Source organism: Meles meles, chromosome 2 (assembly GCF_922984935.1).
Source record: "Meles meles chromosome 2, mMelMel3.1 paternal haplotype, whole genome shotgun sequence".
In the NCBI taxonomy this organism is placed as follows: domain Eukaryota; kingdom Metazoa; phylum Chordata; class Mammalia; order Carnivora; family Mustelidae; genus Meles; species Meles meles.
The window spans coordinates 34,984,715-35,006,314 of record NC_060067.1 but is presented as its reverse complement, the minus strand read 5'-3'; the positions used below and the strand labels follow the sequence as shown (position 1 = coordinate 35,006,314).

At 50.4% G+C, this 21,600-nt stretch overlaps 1 protein-coding gene across 12 annotated transcripts in view; it reads right to left on the bottom strand.

Annotated features, from left to right (window-relative positions):
• Positions 1-1,289: 1,289 nt before the first annotated feature.
• Positions 1,290-21,600, bottom strand: part of APBB2 (amyloid beta precursor protein binding family B member 2) — a 374,559-nt gene continuing 354,248 nt past the window's right edge. For all 12 annotated transcript variants that reach the window (XM_045997053.1, XM_045997055.1, XM_045997052.1 and 9 more), the window contains 6 exons: positions 14,687-14,801; positions 12,514-12,601; positions 11,563-11,646; positions 9,871-9,986; positions 8,043-8,222; positions 1,290-3,509 (listed from right to left, as the gene is read on the bottom strand). In XM_045997053.1, coding sequence (XP_045853009.1) covers positions 3,342-3,509; positions 8,043-8,222; positions 9,871-9,986; positions 11,563-11,646; positions 12,514-12,601; positions 14,687-14,801 — 751 coding nt within the window. In that variant the 3' untranslated portion in view covers positions 1,290-3,341. The remainder of the gene's footprint in view (positions 3,510-8,042; positions 8,223-9,870; positions 9,987-11,562; positions 11,647-12,513; positions 12,602-14,686; positions 14,802-21,600) is intronic.

Here is a 21,600-nt window from a genome sequence, read left to right as displayed (position 1 = left end):
ATTTCGGGCTTTCTAGTAAGTGACCTTATGTGGAATTGTCTTGCCAATCTCCGTCATAAAATCAGAGATTTTTTAAAAAAGTAGCTGTGCCAACAGTTTATCACGAAGAACTTAGTTGAATGGAAATGGGTCTAATGTCCCTTCATGCAATCAGACAGACACAAACAGAAAACAAGGGTCCTAAGTAGCTAGGGGTGATCTTCTATCCAGGTGGAAACAAAGGGCTTGTGGGCATGTGTCTTCCAGGTGAGATCACATGTGCTGTGAAGGATATAAAAACAAAGCACCAAGCGGTACTTTTTGATTTGCAAAGTAAAGTTTTTGCCACAGGCGAGTTGGCTGTTCCCCTTGATGCCACCAAGGAGCACAGAGATGAGATGGCAAGTCTGTGTCTATCTAGCTGCTTTTAAAAAATAAAAGGACCTTTAAGCATTTTTGCCATTTCTTCTACATATTCCAATAAAAATGTGACTACAAATCATTACAAAACCACCTTTGAGGCGATGTAGAGTTCACTGAGATTACTTAGGCCTGGATACACTGGGAGAGAGTATCCAGTAAAGAGAATACATTAACACAATAATGCAGTATATTTCAGTAAAAATAGAATAAATAAAATAAAAATATTTCAAGCCGTATTTAACAGGTTAGTTAAAACAATGGTAAGACGGACGGGGCCTAGCGGACACGGCCGCCGGTTTCCCGCGTCCCAGGTCGACAAAAGATGCATAGATAACTCCCATGTCACCACAGCGTGGGGGGGTGGGGGGGACACCGCACCCTCTCACGGAGAAATACACGTACACCGTCACACGTACTTTTTGGCCATGGCAGGAAGTGTCTGAACGCTCTGGTTAACATAATGAATTTCACAAAATTAACTGCATTTAGGACGCAAAGCTATTTTCAGAACCGAGTATCTGCAGGAAAGTTTTCAGTTATGTAAAGGCTATCGTTCATCTTAACGCACCCTATGATTGCATATATCAAGCAGATTGCTACTTAAAGCTAGCTCAGTATTCTTGACCCTGAAGACAAACAAAGGTATGCCTTAAAAAATGAACAGAGGGCTCTGGTAGAGATTTCCAATATAAAAGTGGGTGACTTATTCAGAATTTTTTTCGCACTAAAACCTTTCACTGTGGAGGTCGAGATGAAAGATCATCGTGATTCAATTTTGAACAGCTTTTCAAAGGGCACAATAAGGACTTTCTTATGGCAATAATTTCTTATGATGGCACTGGTTGCTTCAGATAGGATAGCATTAGGCTGGTGAGAAGTGGAATTCATTTCTAGGGTGGCATCTTTTTTTTTTTGGTCATAACACTACAGCGCTAGCGAGCAGTTCCAGAATTCTGAGGGAACAGAGGCAGGAGGCCTCTGACGCCATCATGTTCTCCGGTGACTAAGTACTACCAGTTAGGACTATCTCTACCACAAGTAACACCACCTCAGGAAAATCTCGGAAGTTGAACAGGCTGTACGGCATGTAGGATCCTGTTCTCTACAACATGACTGAGGCACACTGAAGGGAGAGAGACCCGGACTGAGAGGATGATGGTTTTATGATTAAAACCTCTGTGTGAGGAACAGATGTACTCCCTTCCTTCTACAGGGAATTCTAAGGTTTCCTGACAGGGACCGGATAAGCCCAGAGTAGCTGTGGAGAGAACTCTCCTCACTGATGCAGAAGCAGCATGACTTGCAACAGAGTGGGGAAGCGCGGGTTCTCGTCCCGGCTCTCACACAAACTTCTGAGGGATCTTAGGCTACGTGACTGAGCCTCTTCGTACTTTATATATACATTTTTATTTCTCAAATGTGTTTAGTACCTTTCTCTACCTCCTAAGGCTTAAATGGGATAAGACTGTGGAAACCGTTTTAACAAGTACATCACGGTGGATAAACAAAGTGTTACTTTTTATAACTGGATGTTTTAAAATGTTAATTTTGACATTAAAAACTAAATAAGACTAATATTTAGATTGGTCTCCTTAGCAACTTCCTTTTAAGACAACAATGTCAACAAGAGTCTAAATCTGTGCATCTTTATAGGTGAGAAAAGAGAAGCCGGAAAATGCTATTTTGGGGAAACTCGTTAAGCAGTCCATTGTTGCTATGTATTTTTTGCTCTGATATGAAATTTCTAACTCTTGAAAAAAATATAAATTTAAAAATAGATCTAGTAAAGTTCAACAAATTCTAATATTAAATACAGAAATTCAGAAAGGTTCAATTTAATGTACTTTGTTGCCATGGACAATACATGATGGGCAGACGGCTTTCTGGGCAAAAAGCATGAGGGTAAGACTGAGCAGGGTACAGAGTCCTAGCAGACTGTCTCGCTAGGACGACCAAAGATAGTAACGTGGCGGTGGAGATCCCAAATATAAATGACATTTCCTCAACTCCAAATTGCATATTGGCTAATTATCAAACTAAGGGTGAAAGGCGTATGAGGAATATTTCGTTTTACTGTTGTTTATGTAGAGAATGGCTGTAGTGAACTATAATTCTCTAGCTGCATTGTACAATATAAGGCAGAAGTTTGAAATATGTCCCACCCGAAATACATTATGATTTTCTTTCACCTTTCTTTTTTTTTTAAATAATCGGTCTGAAAACCATCTAGAAAGAAAGGCTACTTTTTGATTTTAATTTCCCAAATTTGGTTTGTTTTTCAATTCTTAAGTTTCACTTTTCCCCCAACATCCCGCAAACAGCTGCAGACATGAAATGGTGTCCGTGTGTCAAAGAGCTCGTCAAGGAAAGCTGCCAGTTGGTTTCTGTACTGATGCCAACAGCCGATGTTGTTAACCAAAAGGTTCGATTTCGTGAAAGACCAGAACAAAAACTCATCATCCTATTTTTACAGCGATTCAATGGTATCTGGTACGCAGAGGCTACTCCAATGTCGGAAACAGGGCAAAGTGCTGTAGGACTTAGACACTGCTCGTGAGAGATCCAGTCAAGGAGACCATGAAACTAACTCGGGCGTCGTGCGCTCCAAGGACCCAGCATTAGCTCACCAGGGGGGTGTGTGGCCACATTCTTCTCTGTGTCTGTGAAGTTAAGTAATGTTCACGGTATTTACAGTAAGAAAAAGACCTTCCACTGCTCGCGATGTATCTGACTGATAGCAAAAAAAATTAGTCATGCTTCTTTTCATATCACATGATGGTGGCAAGACGAAAGAACATGCTTGTCTAACACTGGTTAAGGGTAAATTCTCTGAAGACAAAGCATCGGCAACTGACTGGAAGGCCAGGTATCGGTTCATCTTCTTTAGTGTAGCTATTCAACCTTCAGGTACATATTCCAGAATCCTTTAACATATGCAGCTATGGTGTCTCCGTGACAGGGCGTTTCTGTTTCAAAGTGTCAATGAGGGATAAGACCCCCCGTTTTACATTGGTTGTGACTCTTCTGGTCACTGAGTCTGTTGGCGGAGGAGGTGGTCGAACTTTCTGGGAAGGCGGCCTGGCTACCAAGCACTTCTGATACCGTAACTGAAATAAAACAAAAGTTCATTTTACGGTTGTTAATGTAGTGTCGTTCTTCTCTTTTAATTCACCAATACGCTTGCTTCCAAAATATAATGACCTAGCTCCTCCACATAAACCCAAGAGTTCATTTCTTAATGCGGGTATTTGAAATGTTCTTAAAAGATCATTAGGCTTGGGGCACGGGGGTGGCTCAGTCAGTTAAGCACCCGACTCTCAACCTCAGCTCAGGTCTCGATCCCAGGGCTGTGAGATCGAGCCCTGCACCAGGCTCCATGCTGGGCCTGGAGCCTACTTTAAAAAAACAGATCTTGGGGCCCCTGGGTGGCTCAGTGGATTAAGCCGCTGCCTTCGGCTCAGGTCATGATCTCAGGATCCTGGGATCGAGCCCCGCATCGGGCTCTCTGCTCCGCGGGGAGCCTGCTTCCTCCTCTCTCTCTGCCCGCCTCTCTGCCTACTTGTGATCTCTCTCTCTGTCAAATAAATAAATAAAAATCTTTTAAAAAAAAACCAGATCTTTCGGTTCAACAAACGCACTGTGGCTTTTGCCATCCATCTCCACCCTCGACTTGTTCTCTTTCTGGACTGGCTGTAGTTTATATAACTAACAGTCAAAGAGGTAACGGAAAGGAAAATGATCGGGAGAGACAATGTTCGAGTTTTGTCGCAGACAGGTACAACTCCGTACGTGAGGTGAGTGCTCACGGCTGACTGGGAGCCAGCACGGTAGGAAGGGCACAGTCTGAACCTAGGCTTCGTCACTCATGTCAACTGTATGACCCCAGCAAGGTATTCCATCTCTCAGCCTTAGCTCCTTCTGTGTAAGATGGCACAAAACTGGGACCTTTACAGAGTGTGTTACGATTAAGGAATCCTTGCAGAATGCTGAAAACAGGCCTAGCCGCACTGAAAGCCTTCATAAATGTTTGTTCCCCTTCCTGTTTCCTGCACTACCAAAAAAGAATGATGTGTAAAGATTTCAGGAGACATTTTATCTGCAAGTCTAAATCCTAATGGATTTTAAAATTTTAAATAATCTCTATACCCAATGTGGGGCTCAAACTCACGACCCCAAATTGAAGAGTTACACGCTTCACCGACCGAGCCAGCCATAAGCTCCTAAATCCTAATGGATTTTAAAATGTCCATTAGCACTATCGGCACCACAGACAGTTTCTCTCCTTCAGAAATATAACACAACCCATCTGCTTTTATATTAATGGAAAGATAAGTAATTCTTCAAAATTAGGTAAGAAGATTAAAATTTACCAAATACGGTTTTCCCTAATCCTAGCACTTTAAAATAATTAATTCCATGGCTGATTTTTTAAAAAGACTCTACTTACATATCAATAGGTTCTTTAGTGTAGTGTGAAACAGGCTGAGGCTTCCCCAGGGGAAGCAGACACAGACTATCTTCGGGAAGGACTCGGCCCCTTTTGACTCGATCATCCAAGAAAGGATTGCTCAAGCCTCCTCCGTGTGAGCTAGCTTGCTAGCCTGCATCACAACCCAAACCACACACCTGCCAAGCACAGATCTGCACAAGGGCAGGGGGGCCATCACAGAGACGATGGCCTAGGTCATCATGGACTAGGAATCTCTACTGGGAGGTGTGTCCAGCTTGAGCCGACACCGCACGTGACGAATTTCATGACGGCTCCCGCTCTCCTCCTAGATCTCACTAAAGTATCTTCAGCGGGGCCTATGCCGCAGAGCTGCAAAAGATGCCTAATGATTAAGGAGGGCCCAGAGCGTGTGCAGGACCACAGGCATTTCAGAGGGTGTGAATTACTCATGCGCGACAGTTCGCAGAGATTCCTGCCGATCTGACTCCGGAGGAAAGCCAGGGAGTCACAAATGCTGGGTGTGTAGGGAAGGGTGTGATGTTCTCAGTGTGCCTTAAACTGGACCGGCTGGGCCACTTCAGCTGGTCTCCCGATTATAACTAAAATCGTAAGCAAATGCGTAAAAATGGTTTCTCAGAAAGAAAATGAGTCTGGGAATACGAAAACCAACTGTAACCAGTGATAAAGCTAATTATTTAATTGTCACCAGCATTTAAGATGTACAATTAAGACTGAAAGCCATTCATTTTACAACTAAAACCATCTGTTATGATCCTTGTTCAGTTTCAGGAAACACCTACACAGCCACCCGCCATCTTTGCTCGACTGGATGCTTCCATTTCCTACTGTCTTCCTTCCATCTCCATCTCCCACGCTGGCTCCGGGGGCTCCTCTGGACCCCCCTGCCCCTGCCACCCCCACCACCCACACCCTGCCGTCACTGCAGGCGGGTCTGAGTTCTTCGCCTCCCAGCTCCCAGCCCTTGAGAGAGGTCTGCGGTCAGAGGACTCGGGCTCGTGAGTCCGGGGCACCGGCTCCTCCCCCTCTTCCTCCCTCCTCCCCTCTCCATTCACAGGTGTCCTTTGAGGGGAAAGTCAGTGGGCTCCCTTTCCTTGTGCCTCGCCTTGGCCATCTCGAGCCCACCTCATCCTCTGCTTTCATTCTTCACCCAGCAACCATGTGTTCATGACACACACACGCGAGAACTCTCCCAATCTCCCTCAACGCCACCTGTTCCTCTCGGACTCTTAGCATCTGGCTAGTCTCGAGTCACCGTGACGCAATGAGGCGGCTAAACCCTAGCCCTAGGCTCTTAATCTACCACAAGACTTTGCCCCAACTGTATGTATGACCCCCATTTCTTTTTTTTTTTTTTTTTAAGGATTTTATTTATTTGGGAGAGGGAGCAGACCCCGTGCTGAGCAGGGACCCCCCCCCCCCCCCATGCAGGACCTGATCATAAGACCCTGGGATCATGACACGAACTGAAGGGTGACGCTTAACCGACTGAGCCCTTATGACCACCATTCCGATCCAGCTTGGCTAGCTAATTTCCCTCAGTCTAAAAAAATGTGTGAATCCGCCCCCCCATCCATCAAACAAGAAACAAACCCCCTTACTGTTGTGCTTCGAGCTACTGCTTCCCTGTCAGACCACTGTCAGCTTTCGGGGTCTCTGCCTCTTTTTCCTCCGGGCCACTTCTCAGTCCAGTGTGGTCTTACACTTTTACTTATAGCACCTTTGACACGACAACATAAGTTTGGATTTCGGTTTATGGGTCTCCCCCTCCCATCTTAGTCCTACTCGAACTTCGCACAGTCCAGCCCCTAAACGGTGGGTTGAATTAAATGAACAGAACGGGTGCTTTAAATTCAGTATTGCTCGTCCCTGGCCGGGCGATTCTCTACGACGTCCCAAGTCATCTACTCCTGCTTCCTCTGCTGCCACGCTCCTGGTTTAGAACCTCGGAAACTCTCATGTGGACCGGGATGATGGCTTCCTGCCCGAGCTCCCCACACCAGCCCTGCCCTTTCAAAGCCATCCCCTCCTTTGGTTTCCTTTCTTGGGGGGAGTATGCTTTTAAAACCCAGTATCAACTCATCGGTCCTACTTAACAATGTCTGCTGGAGAAACACCTTGGCCTCACTCCTCAGGCCCTTCACGATGGGGACCTTGCCTCCTGTACTTGGGTCCAACTCCCCAACCCGCTGCTGCTAGGGATGACCACCCACCCCAGGTCTTGATGCCTACAATCATACTGTTTCCTCAATTTTCCTAGAACTTCTTCAGTGCCTGGTATCACAGGTGCTCAAAGAATATTTGCAGAATGAAGGATGAGGTATTTTTGTTTGCTTGAAATCCTATACGTGGTACCAAGAGTACGACTGTGTTGCCTATAACACTCCAGGTTGAATGCAGGTCTTGTCACTGACCACCTCCATGTCCTGAGGCCCGTTCTTTCCTCTGAGCCTCTGTCTTACAAATAAAATGGAACTAACAATTCCCCTACAAACAGTCATTGTAAGGACTGAGTTCACGGATACAAATTAAGTAAGACCAACGTGCTGAAACCAACGATCTAAAATGAAAATCATTCAACCCACTGGATTTTTTAAGTACTAAGTTTTTTCTCAACAGCACCAACTCCTACACGCCCCACATTTCCTGGCCACACCCTGAAATTAATCAGGGATCGAGAATTAAGATGCTCAATCTGGGACACCTGGGGGGCTCAGTTGGTTAAGGACCTGCCATCGCTCAAGTCATGATCCCCGTGTCCTGGGCTTGAGCCCCGCACTGGGCTCCCTGCTCCAGCTGGGAGTCTGCTTCTCCCTCTCCCTCTGCCCTTGGCTTGTGCTCTCTCTTTCTTGCTCACTCTCTCACTTTCTCAAATAAATAAATGAAATCTTTAAAAAAAAAAAAAATCCTCAATCTGTAGATTTGAAGAGCCCTGCTCTCAGGGGTTCTGGAGTCCCTACAGAACGTGGCTCCGTGCAGCTCAGCTTGCTGTGGGCGCCCTTGGCCGCTGAGACGGCAAACAGCTCGTGAGGACAGACAACGTTGGCAGGACTGACAGCGGGACCCAGCAGAGTGTCCCCTGAGAGAGGAACCAGACCTTCCCGTAGGCAAGGAGCTCTGCCCTAGAGGCAGGGGTGCGGAGGCGTGGCAGCCCCCCACGGGGACCACTCACCATGCAGGCGGCCTGCACCGCCTCTGACACGTTTCCCGCGTTCGGCTCGCACCAGAACACGTGGCACTCGAAGCGCTGGTTCCCGGTGTCCATGATGAAGGCAAACGTATGCACGTCCTTCCCGACGCCCATGAAGGACAGGAATCGCACGCGGCACTCCACCAAGACGTCCTCTTCACTCTGCAAGACACGCTGCTCAGCTGCCCGCTCTCCGGGAGGCCGGCAGAGCCCGGAACCGGCTCGTGGCTTGAGCCACAGACTCAAGCCCAGAGCGGCCGCAGAGAGACGCTGGTGTTAAGAACAGAGAGCTCGCCTGGATTTAGAAAGGACGTATTTTCCTAGAAAGGCCAGCTTCTCAACATGTCTGGAGAGGCCATCCCTGCGAGCGTGTGTTCTCTTGTCTGGCTACCACACCCCAAGCCCGTGCGTTTACGGTGGGCAGGAGTGGGGTCACGTAAACTTCTTGGGCTTTGCTTGCACAGGGCATCCGGAGGCTCAAAGCCCGTCTGGCCAGAAGAACCCGCTGGAAACCTCAGAGCACCAAGAGAAAAGGAGCCACGGGATCTCTTTCCTCCGGTTCTCCTTGCCATGCTAACTAGTACACTGAATCATATTTCTATCTGAAACTGTGTAGAAGAGCTGCCAGATCACTTTATTCCCCCACAAACTGGTGTCCATATGGTGCCCATATGATGCAGGGTAAAGAAATGCTCAGAATTCATTCTTAGGAACACCACACCCTCTGCAGCAACCATATGCAATTTCTGAATTAGTAAACACATCCAGAATGTTGACGTTTGGATCATTAACATCTTGACTTACTAACTATTCGCTCAGGTGCTAAGGAATCCTTTCCCAGGCCAGTGAAAGGAGCCTGAGGCGCCATGACCTTTTCTCAGGAGAAAGGATGTTTAGGCTGAGATCTGATACCAACGGCAGGGCGAAGGGGCAGGGCACAGAGGGGCCGCGCCTGCAGATGCTGAGGGAGCCAAAGGGCTGACAAGTTTAAAGACTGAAGACCTTCGAGCCTGGCAGGCCCAAGAGGCAGGCAAGGTCAATGAGCACCTGACTCCTGACCCCCTGACTCCTTCTGAGATGGCAGATTGGGCTCGAAGGTGAGCTCCCAGCGGACAGAATCAAGAGCAGGCCAACGCCTCGGGGTCTCTGTGACAGGTGCCTCATGGAGGCAGAACTGAAGAGTGGCCGACAGTCTGCAGCCAACCGCTGGACCGAATCCTGAACTTGCCGCTTCTAGCTGTTGTGGCCACAGGCATTTATTCGCTCTCCTGTGCCTCAGTTTCCTCAACCATAAAACTGGGATAATTCGGTCTGAGGCGAATGCCTCTCTCGATGACCATCGGCCCCTGCTCCTACACATAGAACCCACCGCAGCACCTTCCAGGAAGCAGCGCCTGTGGCCCAACTTTAGACAAACAGCCGGACCACACTGAAGCCTGGAGAGTAGCCAGAAAACCAAACCCCATAAGGAGTGAGTGTTGGCTTCATACAGGTCCCTCTAGCAAATGAGTTCACTCTCTGGGGCACAAGAGGAAGAAAGAATTGGGAGCGCCAGAATAGAAGCTCTTTAGTTCAAAGAAAAGCAAAGTGATGCAGAGATCCAGGCACAAAGGACAGAAAAAAAAGGTTTTGTTTTTTGTTTTAAATGCAGGCAACTTTAATCACAACTCACCATAACCACCCCCCTCCTCCCACCCCCACCCCCCTAGAAGTGAAGCCTTGGCTGCGTGTCCACGTTTCATGGAAGGTTACTGTATCCAAAGCTTCACCGTAATGCACACAGACTGACTGCATGTCCGGTCCTGCTCACCTTTTCACTGATGACGGTCACAGTAGCATCGGCCACATTCATGTTCACCGATGGCCAATCCTCCTTGTTGGATGAGGTCATAAGATTTTCTATGGCATTGTTCAGGGTATCCATTCCTGTGGATGGAACAGATTGCTGAACAAGGTCCTAAAGCCACTTATCACCATCCAGCATGGGCCCAAATCACCCAGTAGCAGCCAAAGCCAAACTGATCTGTTGCCTTTTTTTTTTTTTTTGTAGCCCCAAAAGACATTTCGTTTGAGCATTTCATTGCTTGAAAGAAAAAACAAAATGCCAGCTTCTTCAACAAAAGAACGGTCATGAGAACCCCCGGAGAGGGAGAGTGGGTGATGTCCTGTCTCACGGGACCACGGTACGACTTACTTTCCAAAGAGTCCCTAGCCCAAGTATGCAGACAGTACGCAAGCAAACACTGCCTCTTCCTAAGCAAGGGGCCCTGGGGAAGGAACAGAAGCCAGCACTTGCCAGAAGACCCCACTCTCACCCCACCTTACTTTGCCACTTACACGAGGCACTTAGACGAGGCATTGCAAGGTGGTCCCATGGCTGCGTGCCGGCCCAGCCGGTTTCCGTGGCAGTGGGTGGGGGGAACCGCGACCCGGCTGAGGTACAGTCACAATTTACCCATCTCAAGTGAACCACGCAAGAGTTTGTAGTGTAGGCACAGAGTGGGGCAACTCCCACCACAACCAATTTTAGAACATTTTCGTCACCCCAGAGAGAAGCCCTGTACACTCTGGGGGTTCCCTCTGGTTCTTCCCGGCCCCCTGGCCCTAGGCAATGACTGATTTTATTTCTCTCTCCAGAGGGTTGTCTCTTCCGGATGTACTGTACACAGGGAGTCCCACAGTACAGGGCTCCCATCTTCCAGGCCGGTCCACGCTGCTGCCCGTGTCAGTCTGTGATGCCTTTTTGCCACCAAATACAAGTACGTGGCCTGACGGCATCAGTTTTATTTTTTTTGATAGTATCACATTTTACTAAGCCATTCGTCCGTTGACAGATTTTTGTTTCCACTTTCTGACAATGGTGAATAATGGGGCTGTGAGCGTTTGCGGGGACAGATGTTTCCATTTCGCTTGGGTACACGCCCGGGGGCAGAACTGCTGGGTCCGGAGGTGACTCTGTATTTGACCTTCGGAGGAGCTGCCAGACTTTTTTCCAAAGCGGCTGCACCATCTTCCCAAGCGGGGCATGAGGGTTCTGACCTCTCCTCAGCCTTTTCTACCCAGGGAAAGGCTCCGCCTCCCAGCCTGCTGTCAGTGCAGTGTGGCAGAGAGGCTAAGTTCTGCCCTGGGTATGGGAGCTGACTGCGGGGTGTGCTGCTTTGGGGTCACACCAGGAAAGAAGAGGAGGGCTCCCTCAGCCCTTTCTCCCTGCGGTCAACAAAGGACTAGAGCAGGTTCCCCGGCTCTGGAGAGAGATGCTCCCTTTGAGAAGGGCAGAACCCTCTGGAGCCCTGGATCACACGTCTCCAGGCCACTGTGTGAATGACAGTGATGTGTCTGCCTTACTCCTGTCCCTCTATTCTGGGGACCATGTGACTGAACATGTCCCCTGTGGCTCTGTTGCTCAGGACCGTTTGTGTGCTGTGGCTGGTGACAGGGCAGGGGTCTCCTCCCACAGGCTCCCAAACACTCGCACAGGGAAAGGATGCAGTGCCACACGTACCGACCGGCTTGTCTACGGGTAACATGCCCAAGTACTGCACATGGAACTTCTGCACCAGCTCAGTCTTTGGTGTTGGGAAATCTACTACAGGGAACAAAAGCAAGAGATTTTTCAGTGGTTCCAGGACACACACAAACACAGCCACCGCCCCGCGTCCGGTCTGCGATGCCGAGAGCAGCCCCGTGCCGCCACATCGCGTTTCCAGAGGAAGGTGCGGCTCCCGTTCTGGGAGGAGAGCCCCTATCCCAGCAGACACCAGGCCTCCGCCAACCAAAATCCCACTCCGCTCTCATTTCTGGGCACGGAAGCAGTGAAAGCTGCCGCTGTCTGTTTCACATATGCTAAGGAACGGCTTCCTATGGCCTGTCTGTGAGGCGTGCCTGCTGCCCGGAGAAGACTGAATCACACAGGGCATGGAGACAGCAAAAGTAACTAAACAGAATCTCCCCAAATAGCTACATTTCTATTTTACTGAGCTGTAACTGACATGGAGCATTCTGTCAGTTTCAAGTGTACAACAGGGTGACTTAGTCTTTGTTTCTACTGTAAAAACAATCACCACAATAAGTCTCTGCCTACCTGTGATTTCTGTCAAATAAATAAATAAAATCTTTAAAAAATATATTCATCTTTATACTTAAGAAAAACTTTTTTTTTTTTTTCACATCGACCCACATATTTTTAAACTAGCTCACTTTTATCCTGGCTGTATCTGAGTTAGAAACCATGAAAGATAATAGTCTTTCATCTTGTCCGATAACAGAACTCATCCTGGCCTTTTGCGCCTCATCCCGACCCACACAAAATTAACTCCACGCCCAGGAGGACCCCTGGCGCTTGCTCGGTCAGCGTCTGTGGCCTGGAACGTGGTTTCTCAGGAGCCAGGGAAGGGCCTTGGCTCTGGCTGGGACGGATAGTGTAGCCTGAGGAGAGCAGCTGCTGCTGACCTACCTTGCAAGGGCACGTCGAGGTTCACATTGGCTCTTTCCTGTAAGGAACTACAGGCCAGGGCTTTGGCATTCTTCCGTTCGGCCATAATCTGAAGAAGAGAAAACACACCTGTGGTCCATGGCTACAGACCCCGTGTCTTTAGCTGTTCCTGCCAGTCAAGGGTCTGGGCTGATTTGACCTCCAAGTAAACAGGCTTTGGTCCACGGCCTGACTTCCCACCCCTGTATCGCTGAGCTGCTCTGAGAAGGTGCTCATTCTCCCCGGTGGTAACGGGTGAAGGACTATCCCCCAAGCGGCAGTCTCCTGATTGCTCGGCAATGACTCCTCCATTCACCAGGCTCCTGCCTCTAGTGAAACAACCCAGATAGCCTCTGCTGGCCCACAGTGGCCAGTGGGACCCATGGTAACGGACTTCTCCCATTGTTTCTGAAGGCCGACCTCTGAGCACTCTTTTCAGTGCTTTGGGGAGACTGTTTGTGGGTTCAAATCCCACCTTCACTACTTACTAGCTGTATGACCTCGGGCAAGTCACCTGACCTCTCGTGCCTCGTTTCCTCTTTGCACACAGGAATCCTAGTATTTACATCCCCAGTGATGTTACGGCCGTTCTGAGGATTCAGTGTCAGCGCTTGGAAACGCGCGCTGCTATGGGGACTGTTCTTCTAAATCCGTCAGAGGTCTACTGAACTGGCGGTCTGCTGCAAGGGGCACAAGCGTCACTTCTCGCTCCTGTTCACACAGCGCTGTTGGTTTGGGGACTGACAGACCCCGCCCTTCAGGGACCCCAGGAGTCACTCACATCTTCATTCCCAGGCCCCACTTTGCATTCCAGGTGGGACGGAAGTCGCTCCCCCCCCCACCCCCAGTGCTCCCCGCCAGCCCTCTCCCGAGTGCCTGGGACAATGGGCCAGGCCGCTGCTGCCAACAGCAGCAGGACATTTCACGGAGCGCTTCCACTGTGCTAGGCCATGCTCTGGGGGTTGACATGGGAACACAAGTTCCACAAAGACAAAGATTTTGTTTCTTTCTGTTTTAGTCTCTGCTGTGTTCTTAGAACATAAAGGTGCTCAGTGTGACTGAATGAAGGCAAGGACAAGGAGGGAGCACTGCGAAGCTGCAGGCCGTGCCTAGGCAGGTCGATGCAGGGCTGGGGTAGAGGGTGATGGCTGGGCCCAGAGCAGGGGACGGGTCCCTGTCCCCATTCCTGCCCCTCCCTGAGGACACGTAGCTGGCACCTGCTTTGCCTCTGCTGCTCAGACACCAGGCTGCAGCCTGGGCACGGCTAGCCGAGGCAGCATGGCAATGAGGCTGGGCTTGTCAGCTGCCTCCAACCAGAAAGGTGATGGCCAAGTCCCGTGTTTAGATTCAGTCTGCGGGGTGGGAGGGCCTGGCTACGGGACACCGGGGACAGCGCCCTGGGGAGCTGACCAACCGCGATCGGAACACAAGCCGGCAGGTGATACGGTAGCTAAAAACATCTGTCATCCCCGTACTGTACTCCCTGGAGGTCAAGGGACAGAGTGGCCTGTGCTCTCTTCCCCACTGGCTCGCCCTTGGACCACTGCGTTCCCTCAGGGGGAACCAACTAGAGTATGCGGAAGAAGAGGGAGTAGGAGCCTGGTAACCTTGGGACCCAAAAGAGATGGGGGTGGGGATTCTGGAGGAAGGAGGAAGACAGGAGCAGGAAGACCGGACAGGTACCTGTCTGGCACCCCCAAACGTACAGAGGCGGCCACCAGCTTCACACATCTTCAGACGGTAAAGGGCTGCCCAGGAGGAGGGACAGAATGGAGGAATCCCTCTCTGTTGCTCTAGATCACATATCTCAAGTAACCACGTGGGGTTTCCAGAGAGGCTGATTTCAGGTCTATGTAACAAGAACCTCTAACTGCCATAGATGCTCTATAATAGAACAGTCTCCTGAGAGGTACAAGACCCTGTTGATGGGGGTCAACAGAGGTCCCAGGCAGAGGGTGAGGATGTTTCTATCAGGACTGCCGCTGGAGGGAAGCGGGGGTGTGGGTGGTGGTGGGAGGGCTGGTCCGGTGAGGCCCAGTGGCCTGTCCTCACTCTGAGGCTCTGGCTAGAGCAGTGGATGTCACCAGTGGGAGACCCTGACCACACCCCTGTCCCTGCTCAGAGGGACCCACCACCGTGTCCGGACCCACCTTACCTTGGAACAGATTTCGTGGAGACTCGTGGCGATGGCTTTTGCTGGTGTGTCACATCGAAATACATGACATTTCAAAATTCTTGTATCTTTGTCTCTTGCTACGTAAGCAAAATCTCTGTGCAAACAACATTTATCAGCGCGTTAGAAAAGGAACCTCTGAGAGCGCACGGTCTGGTTACGAGCGTTAGCTGAGCGAACAGCCAGCAGGTCAGTGGGGAGCAGAGGATGTAGCAATGGGTAAAAACAAAACCCAAACTTCAACAGCTACCTGAAACAGAGCAATTCCATGGACTTAAGAATTCGTTGCTGAGTAAAACAACTACGATGTTTCCCAAAGTCAGGGTCCTGAGCTCCTGTAATCTCCCACTGCCCCGGGCAATAGCCGAATTTCTTACGAGCCTTCTATCTGCAGTGACAACAAGTACTATGGTTACAGAAGAGAAGGACAAATGTTCTGGTGCAGCGGGGACAGACCAGAGGCTCTGTCCCTGGCTGTACAGGGAAGGCACAGGGATCGCCGCTGGAGGTCAGCCTGCCCTGTTTCACACGCGGTGGGGCTCTCCAAGCGCGGCGGCAGGTCAGGACACTGAGCCTCGGCCTGTCCACACCTGCTTCGATACATGCTTCCCCAGCCTTCTCCCTCTTCATCTCCTGTCACAGTGGGTGTCCTCCGGGCTGGAACCCGGAGGCCTTCCTGCCTCCCCCCAACGCCCCATGTGTGGCCTGTTCGACCTCCTGAAAATGTCCCGAACCTGTCCTCCCTTGCCAGCACGACCTCCTCTCAGGTGTTCTCCCCCCGCGTGCTCATGCTCTCTGTGCCAAGTCACCGTGCGGGACTCAGGGCCGGGTGGGCAGCCTCCCCAGCGCTGCCACGGCAACCCAGACACATGGCCCTTACGACCGACCGGACATGTCCACATGTGTTCACGGGTTTGTATTCCCCACAACGCCCTGAAGCTCTGCGCAGATGAGCCGTGCCTGAGTTACCTCCCGTACCCGGTCCAGGCCTGGCCATATAGGTACTAACCGAGTGCTCCTTCCTCCTTGAGGAATAGGGGCTGCGTCCCAATTTCCCGCGGGTAAGCTGGCCCTCGGTCAGAGGTGTGAACAGCTTCAGGACCGGGGACTTGAGGGGGTTGGGTCTGGGCAAGGAGCTGGCCCAGACTCGGGAGTGAGCACAGTCTTGCTCTACAGTGTGTCCCTGACGCCTTCCCGGTCTAGTCTCAACCACCATCAAAACAATATATTATCTAAAAAAGCAGTAAGAGAAGGCCTCCCTTCTAGAGGCTACGCTCAGGGGGAGCCCCGTTTCTGGCTCCCAACTCTCTGGGTTCCTCTCTTTCGTGGATGGATCTTAAAAGAACATGCACGGCGTCTCACCACACAGAACTGTCTTCCTTCAAAATTCGCTGCTCTTCTGCCCTTTCTCTGAGGCCGAGGCTCTTTGGGTCCATGATCACCCACGCGAAGCCCAAACCGGTCTGGATTTCTAGAGTTCCAGAATCTGTCCCATCTACTCTTCCAGCACCCTTCGTCCAACCACAGAGCTCTCCCCTCTGTTCTGGAAAAGGCAGGTCTCCACTCATGGAATCTTCTCTCACTTGGTGACCCTGGCCTCCCTGTACTGTCTAGGGGACACTGCTCCATCCACTCTGGTTGGTCCATCCAGCTCACAAGCCTGATTGGCCCTCTGGGTCCCAGGACCTTGCTTGTGTCTAAATGCTTACAGCACTTAAATTCTATAGCAAAAGGATAAGTAAGAGCTTGTCACTCTTACTTACTACAATTACTTATTACTTCTTACAATTACTTATTGCACGGATCTCAACGTGTCTGTTCTCTCTGAGAGAGAGGCAGGAACAGCCAGAGAGCAATGATTTGGGATTCAGGCAACCCCAGTTCTAGTCTCATTCCTGAGTCCACTGAGCTACACAACCTGGGGCAATGGAGTCTAACCTCATCTTCAAGTGAGAGAGTCGAGAAACAGGATTTCCAGGGTTCCTGTCCGGCTCTGACATTCGGTGAGGTCAGCTTCCGAGACCCAGCCTGCTCCTCAGGACTGCCGGCCGGCCCGCAAGGGCAGGACAGCAAGGTAACCATCCAGGGGATGGAACCAGCCCTGATCTAGAAGCCACAGGCCATCTTAGCAAACTGCAGCTCTGTGCCCTCTGTTCTTCCATATGCCGTCCCCGAGGAGTAATTTTTTAAAAAATTATTATTATTATTAATCTTCATTTTCTTCTGGCTCCAGGGAAAGCGATGAATGCCTAAGGCAACCATCTGGAACCCACATCTTCCCAAAGGAGCAGCTCAGGGGCCGCAGGCTTTGTCTGGAGGGTTCTGACAGTTCTTTTTTACAGCTTTGTCTTTTCCTGTCCCTGCGTGGGCACCAGGCTCATAGATCAGGGAGGTAGGAATCTGTCAGCTCCTGACAGCATGAGTCCCGCGACTAGCCCTCTGGGGCTTTCATGGGCTTCCCAGGAAAAAGCAGGAGTTCTCGCCTCCCTGAGGAGGTCAAGAGATTGGCCTGTTTCTCCTACAGGCTTCCACTGAGAGCCGCTGGAGCTACGCTCAGCACCCGCAGGCCCCACACCCGTGGATCTGAAAAGGCAGTGAGTCCTCTCTCAGACCTGGGGCGGAGGCAAGTTGAACAACTTCCTTTGTGTGCGGTGAAATGCATGGCTGATCTGATTTCATCCTTACTCAGAATGAAACTCAAACATCGCTTAACTGGGGGTTTCAAAAGCTCAGCCCCTCATTTCTGAAAAAAGCTGCTCTAGCCGACAGAATAAGGACCCTTCTAAGATGTTCACAGCCTAATTCCCAGAATCTCTGATTGGGTTACCTCGCACGGCAAAAGGTGGTTAAGTAAAGATCTTGAGATGCGGACTGTTCCCCTGAATTCTCTGGTTGGGCCCAACACAAGTGCAAGGGAAGAAGGACTTGGTGTCTCAGGGACAAAGTGGGAGTGGGGGCCACCAGCCGAGGAAAGCAGGTGGCCTCTAAAAGCGGAAAAAGGCCAGGAAATGGGTTTTCTCAGGGAGCTGTTAGCCCCACTGATGCTGTGATTACACCTGGAATGCTCATGCTAGATTTCTGATCTCCGGAACTGTAGGGGAATAAATCTGTGTTTGCTTTGAGCCACTGTTTCTCATAATTTGTTAAAGGACTAAGAGAGTTGCCAGTGGGCTTTACATTCTCACTAAATTAGGATATGATTTAAAACTTACATTTTAAAAAAAAATACTCCCTTCCCTTCCCTTCCACGAATGCCTTCTGAGCCACTATTCTGTGCCTGGCAAACACAGACAAGGTTCAGTCCGGGAAGTCTGCTATCTAAGGATACAGGTGTCCAGTGGGATTTGAGGGACATCTTTAAGTATCATAAGGACCTGACCAGGGTGAGAAGGGCATGGATGGTTCACAGAAGGTTCAGGGAGCATGAGTAAAGGCACGGAGGTCAGTCAGTCCACGGAGTGTCTGGAAGAAATGCAGGTCCGGTGCAGATGCCTAGGCACTGTGATGGGGGGTCAAGGCGGGACCACGGGGAGGGTGGACCTGCATCCTGCCAGCAGCCTGACCCTCTGAGCCTTGTCATATGGCATGTGACCCCATAAAATATGTGTTTTAAAAAGGTTTCTTTAGGTGGGATAACGTGGTTCAAGGGAGACGCCCACCGGGGGCCACTGCTCCCTGTCCAGGTGAGAGGATGAGCACGAAGCAGGCTAAGTCAGCATCTGTGAGAACAGGGTAGAGGGGACAGAGGGAAAGGAGGCCCTGGAAGGATGGCTGTGGCAGAGGAGGGGGAGAACCCAGAATAACTCTCGGGTCCCTGCTGCGCCAACCAAGCGCTCTTGCAACAGGGCCAGGAGGGGGAGGATTTGGTGAGGAAGCTCACGAGCAGCAGGTAGGACAGGAAGTGGAAGGTACCTGAGGGCCACCAGGTGGTGGGGCCCACCAAGCAGGTGGACACTCAGTCGGGGGGCTCGGGCCTGTGGTCTGGGCTGGAGACATGGGCCTGAGGGGCAGCTGAAGTCGGGGCAGCAGACGAGTGCAGAAAATGAGAAAAGACAAAAGGAGGCCTAGACTGGAAAAGAAAGGCATCCAAAGGCCTCGCTGAGGCAGAGGGCCCCATGAAAGGGTAGAGGAAGAGCACTGGGGACAGGCTGGTGCCAAAGGCATCAGAAAAAGAGGGTTTCTGGAGAAGTCCCCAGGGCTGTGGAGGCTGGCCATTGGGTCTGGGCCACAGGAGAGGAGAGAGGTCTGTAGTGACCGGGCCTCCTGGGCCTCTTCCCTGGAGGAGGGAGCCTGGGTCCCAGCTTTAGGAGAAGAGAAGGGCAGGAGTTAAAAGAACACAGTTCATCTGCCATTCTTCCCCTCTTAAACTTCTCATTCTGGGACCTTTCAAACACACACAGAAGTAGAGAGGACAGTTCCCATGTCCCATCATCCAGTTTCAACAATGATCAAGACGTTGCCCAACGCAACCTTTCAGAGAGACTTTTTCCAATCAGTGTCAGGATTGTGAAAGACCTCAGGCTCACCCGTAAGAGCAATCTGACCTTTTCTAGAGATCCTCATGTGTTCTGAGGGGGACGAGAAACCTCCACAGCTATGGTGTTCCCGATAGACTGCAAACCGAAAAGGCTGCGACCAGCTTACGGCCACACATGTGAATTTGGGAGGAAAACACCAGGAGCCACGGGATGTCACTCAGCCAGGCGGGGCCCACGGTGGCTCTGAAACTGTATGAGGGAGAGGGTCAGCCTGCTGCTGGGGCATTTTAGGAACCTTCGCCTACAGAGTCCATCCCGGCTCTCTGGCCCCGCTACTTCTTTCCTCGGTGCCGCCAGGAGCCCTGGGGCTGCAGCCGCCTGCCTCCCACAGCCCAGCGGGGATGGGCTCACATGGGCTTCTATCCACCCCCTCTGGCTGACCAGGCATCCCAATGGACAGCATCCTCCCGGGCTTCAGTGTGCTCCTTTAAATCCACAAAGTGGGCCCCAGTGATCTCTGAGGTCCAGTCAGAACACAGCTCCTATTTTTTCCAACAAATTCTTCTAGATGTCTGTCTGAGACATTCTGTCTGGCACTCGGCAGCAAGAACCACGTTTGTCCCTTGCTCTGGCTTGCTCCATGTACAACACCAGATGAGGAACCACGTGCTAAAAGAGGCTCTGGTCCAGTCCCCTCTGGAACCCCCACATGGAGCTGTGCCCCACTATTTCTTGCAGTCGTGCGAAACACCGTGTTTCCTTTAAAAACCAGGATGTGGCAGGTTTCTAGCTGCACTGATCTGTGCCCCTTCCTTAAACTCTCACAGAAATGCGCACCAGGGATCAACTACCTTTCACCATTCATTTACTGAGCCCTTGGGTTTCCCACTCTCTCTGTTCCTATCCTTTTGCTGTTCTCCCTGGTAATTACTCCCCCAGAGGACCAGCCTCCAGTTCTGTCAGGGAAAAATGTCAGTGCTAAGACATCTTACATGGCAGCCTCAAATTTCTTAATGGCAAGGAGAAAGGACAAAGAATGTTTTCATTGTTCTCGGCTGAACAGCATTTTAACAGCCCTGTAGGGGCTTAATTCATTTTGAGGGAATGAATGAAGAAACGATTCTTTATTCAAATGGATTCTATTAAAAAAGAGCCAAGACAGAACTATTCACCCTTTCCCTAGATCTCTCCCCTGTAACCCCCTTACATAAATGGAATCTGCTTTTGTTTCTCTCTCCTGGAAAGGAGCTTATGTGGCACCTACAGGCCTCCTAGTGGGGTTAGTCAGGCGAACTTTTCAAAGCCCTGTCTACAGGAGCCCAGAGAGGTGGTACCTAGAATATTTCAGCGACATGAAATCTTATTTACTTAACGAATCAGCCTGTTCCACTGCAGGAATGCTCCTGGCGAGCCAAAATATATGTATATTCTTTCTGAATGAGGAACTGAAGCTCGCCTCCCTGCAACTTTGCCTTCTGAAGCAGCCCAGGAGGAGCGGACGCTGTCAGCTGCAGGACAGCATGGGCCTGCCTGGGAGGAGCTCCGTCCCCTCTTTTCTAGGGGATTCCCTTCCATCCAGACTCTCAGCACATCTCCTCTGCTAGCGCTCCTTACCCAGGCGCCACAAAAAGACAATGTCTTCCACATCATCCGTGTTTGCTCACGTCAAATCCATGCTGTTTGATGCTGGGAATCTGTGAAGGCTGCCACGTGACAGGCATTCGATTAATGGCAGTTGTCATTATAAATGAGGAAAAAGTCAAAGAAAAAGCCCTCTTTGAAATTCTATCTCCTTATCCACGAGAGATGTTTTAGTAAATATTTGCCCTCATATGAATTATATTAAGACTCGCTGAAATGTACCTAAAGACCCTTTCCTCCCGGCTTCTCTTTCCGTCAGAAGCTGTCGGCCCCCGGAGTCGTCTTATGCAGAGGACAGGACCCACACGCAAGTAAGGACAAACAGCCACAGACAGATCTGATGCAAACACTGTGCTTCCAGCCCTTTCTGACAAAGGGCTATATCTCCACTGTTTCACCTGCACAGGGTCTGAAGGGAGAAGGAATCCTTTTTTCAAGACTGTTTTCCCTTCTTTGCCTAACTGCTCGGACCTTCTGATTATACTCTGAAGATCTCATTTTTGGGGTGGGAGGAGGAGAGAGGAAGAAAGGAGATGAGAAAGTCATCTTCCTACATGGTCAGTCCAGAACATGACACACACCCGCGCCATTTTTGGTTCTGTTTTGCTTTGTTTTCTCCACTTTACCCAGCGGCACATCAGCAGGCACGAATTTCACAAACATCATGCTCTTGAGCTTTGTCAACTCAACTCACTTTCTCCTCTGCAAGCTGAAGCAGACACTAAGTGCCCCTTCAGAGGACATCCCAGGAACTCATCACCTGGGTAAACACACATT